This window comes from Quercus robur, chromosome 5, assembly GCF_932294415.1.
Source record: "Quercus robur chromosome 5, dhQueRobu3.1, whole genome shotgun sequence".
NCBI lineage: Eukaryota > Viridiplantae > Streptophyta > Magnoliopsida > Fagales > Fagaceae > Quercus > Quercus robur.
The window spans coordinates 27,274,603-27,277,346 of NC_065538.1; the positions used below are offsets into that span (position 1 = coordinate 27,274,603).

Here is a 2,744-nt window from a genome sequence, read left to right on the forward strand (position 1 = left end):
GGACCAGATCGACAAGTATAAAAGGGTTAAGAAGACCAGCAACTAGGTAAAGGTAAGGCGAAGATGGTCCCTCAGGAGAGGAGGGACTTTTGGTTTGACGGATTTAATAACAACCGACTGAGGAGAGATTTTGCAAGGCAATCCAGATTTGTCGATGCGCAGATAGTTAATGCTATGTTCCGAGATCCAGTACATCAGGTTCTAGAGAAGATCAAGAACAAGTCGTTCTTTAAATGGCCGAACAAGATGGTAAGAGACCCTATGAAGCGCAACCAAAACCTATATTGTCAATACCACTAAGAACCGAGGCACACCATTGAGGACTACAGGAACTTAAGGAATCACTTGGACCAGCTGGTCTGAGAGGGAAAATTAAGGTACCTCTTGCATCATTCCGGTGGTCAACAAGGACAGGCGAATCTGGAGTCCCGGAGAGATACCTCCTTGAGACCCTCTAAGGGCACGATAAATGTCATTTTTGCTGACCTGGGAAGGACCGGCTCTTGTCCTTTTAGAGTGATGTCCGTGACTCGGTTATCTGCCGAGGACGACAATCAGGAGTCCAAAAAAGCCAAGAAGGAAGCCCCACTGGTGCTGGGCTTCTCAGACGAAGATAAGATCGGAACCATCCAACCCTATGATGATGCTTTGGTAATCACACTCAGGATAGGGGGATATGATGTGAAGAGAGTGTTGGTAGATCAGGGCAGTGTTGAGGAAGTAATGTACCCCGACCTATACAAGGGGCTGAACTTAAAACTCGAGGACCTAATGCCGTACGATTCCCCTCTAGTAAGTGTCGAGGGAAAGACCGTTACTCCAAGAGGCCAAATTAGACTGCCCATACAAACCGGTTTGGATGTGGTGGAAGTGGATTTCATTGTGGTGGACAATTATTCACTCTACACAGCTATTGTGGCTAGACCTTGGCTTCATACCTTAGGAGCTGTCTCTTTTACCCTGCACCAGAAGGTGAAATATCCGTTAGAGGGACAGGTTAAGGAGATTGTGGGGAATCAGTCCATGGCCAGACAGTGCATTGTGGTTGCTATCTCACATCAACCCAATGTTGAGTCCTTGGCCTCCGCTGAGAGGAGCTTGTAGCAATCAAGAACCCCAGCATCGCCTGGTAATGGATCAATCGAGGAAGCAAAATGTGAGGATCTAGAAAAGGTTGCTATTGGCAGTGATTTGGAAAAATTCTTTCAAGTTGGCTCGGAATTACCTCCCCAAGAGAGAGAAGAGCTAATTGGGTTTCTCAGAGAAAATGTGGACGTATTTGCGTGGGATGCCTACGAGGCCCCAAGGGTTGATCCAAACTTCATCTGCCACCATCTAAATGTTAATCCATTTGTTAATCCCAAGAAGCAACCACCTCGATGCCCGTCAAAGGAGCATGCTGACGCAGTTAGGGACAAGGTGACGAAATTTAAAAAAGCAGGGGCTATCAAAGAAGTTTTTACCTTGAGTGGTTGGTCAATATTGTAGTGGTAAAGAAGAAGAGAAGAAAATAGCGAGTCTGTGTAGACTTCATGGATCTGAAGAAAGCCTGCCAAAAAGATCCGTTCCCTATGCCTCGGATAGATCAGTTGGTAGATGCGACTGTGGGCCATTCTCGGATGAGCGTCCTAGATGCCTTTCAAGGATATCACCAGATACCACTGGCCACAGACGACCAAGAAAAGACGGCTTTTGTCACTCCCATTGGAAATTACCATTATAAGGTGATACCTTTTGGTTTGAAAAACACAGGGTCCACCTACTAGAGAATGATGACCAGAATGTTTGAGCCGCAGTTGGGTAAGAGCATTAAAGTCTATATAGATGACATGGTGGTAAAAAGTAAGGTGATGTCCGAGCACGTGAGAGACCTCAGGCACATCTTTGAAATTCTAAGGAGACACAAGCTGCGTCTCAACGTATCCAAATGTTCATTTGGGGTAGGATTGGAAAAATTCTTGGGCTATATGGTAAATCATAGGGGAATCGAGGTCAGCCCCGATCAAATCAGGGCAGTCAACAGTCTACAACCACCTCGGAATCCCAAAGAGGTCCAAACGCTCACTGGAATGATTGCTACCTTAAACCGTTTTATTTCCCGGTCGCTAGATAGGTTCAGACCCTTCTACCTCTTGATGAATAAATGGAAGAGATTCGAGTGGACCGAGGAATGTTCTTTGGCCTTCCAACAACTTAAAGAATATCTATCTCGGCCATCGATCATGTCCAGTCCCGAGGTCAATGAAGTCTTGTTCGCCTACATTGCTGTGGCCCCTAATGCAGTAAGCTTAGTACTAATACGAGTGGACAACGGCATTCAACGACCAATTTATTACGTGAGCAAATAATTGCATGAAACCGAGATTCGTTATTTACCACTAGAGAAGGCTATCTTAGCGGTGGTTTAAGCTACATGAAAGCTTTCCCATTACTTCCAGGCACACACAATTATCGTCCTAACCCAGCTTCCGTTCAGATCCATACTTCGAAGTGCTGATTACACGGGGAGAATTGCCAAATGGGGTATGATTCTAGGGGCTTTTGACATCAAGTACATGCCTCATACCTCCGTCAAAGGTCAAGTCCTCGCAGATTTGGTGGTTGGATTCACTGAACCCTTCTTAGAAGAAGTAACAGAGACACAAGACATGGATGGAAAATCAGTTGGCGCAATCTCCCTGCAAGGACCTGCATGATGGAAAGTATATGTTGATGGGATAGCGAATCAAAGGGGCTCCGGAGTG

General features: G+C 45.8%; 1 protein-coding gene across 1 annotated transcript; it reads left to right on the plus strand.

Moving 5' to 3' along the window:
- The first annotated feature begins 519 nt into the window (after positions 1-519).
- On the plus strand, positions 520-1,104 carry LOC126728046 (uncharacterized). The gene has a single exon (XM_050433930.1). It carries the CDS (start codon positions 520-522, stop codon positions 1,102-1,104), a length of 585 nt encoding a protein of 194 aa, XP_050289887.1.
- Positions 1,105-2,744: the final 1,640 nt, after the last annotated feature.

Coding starts and splice junctions, on each gene's coding strand:
- LOC126728046 (XM_050433930.1), top strand. CDS start 520: ATGTCCGTGACTCGGTTATCTGCCGAGGACGACAATCAGGAGTCCAAA.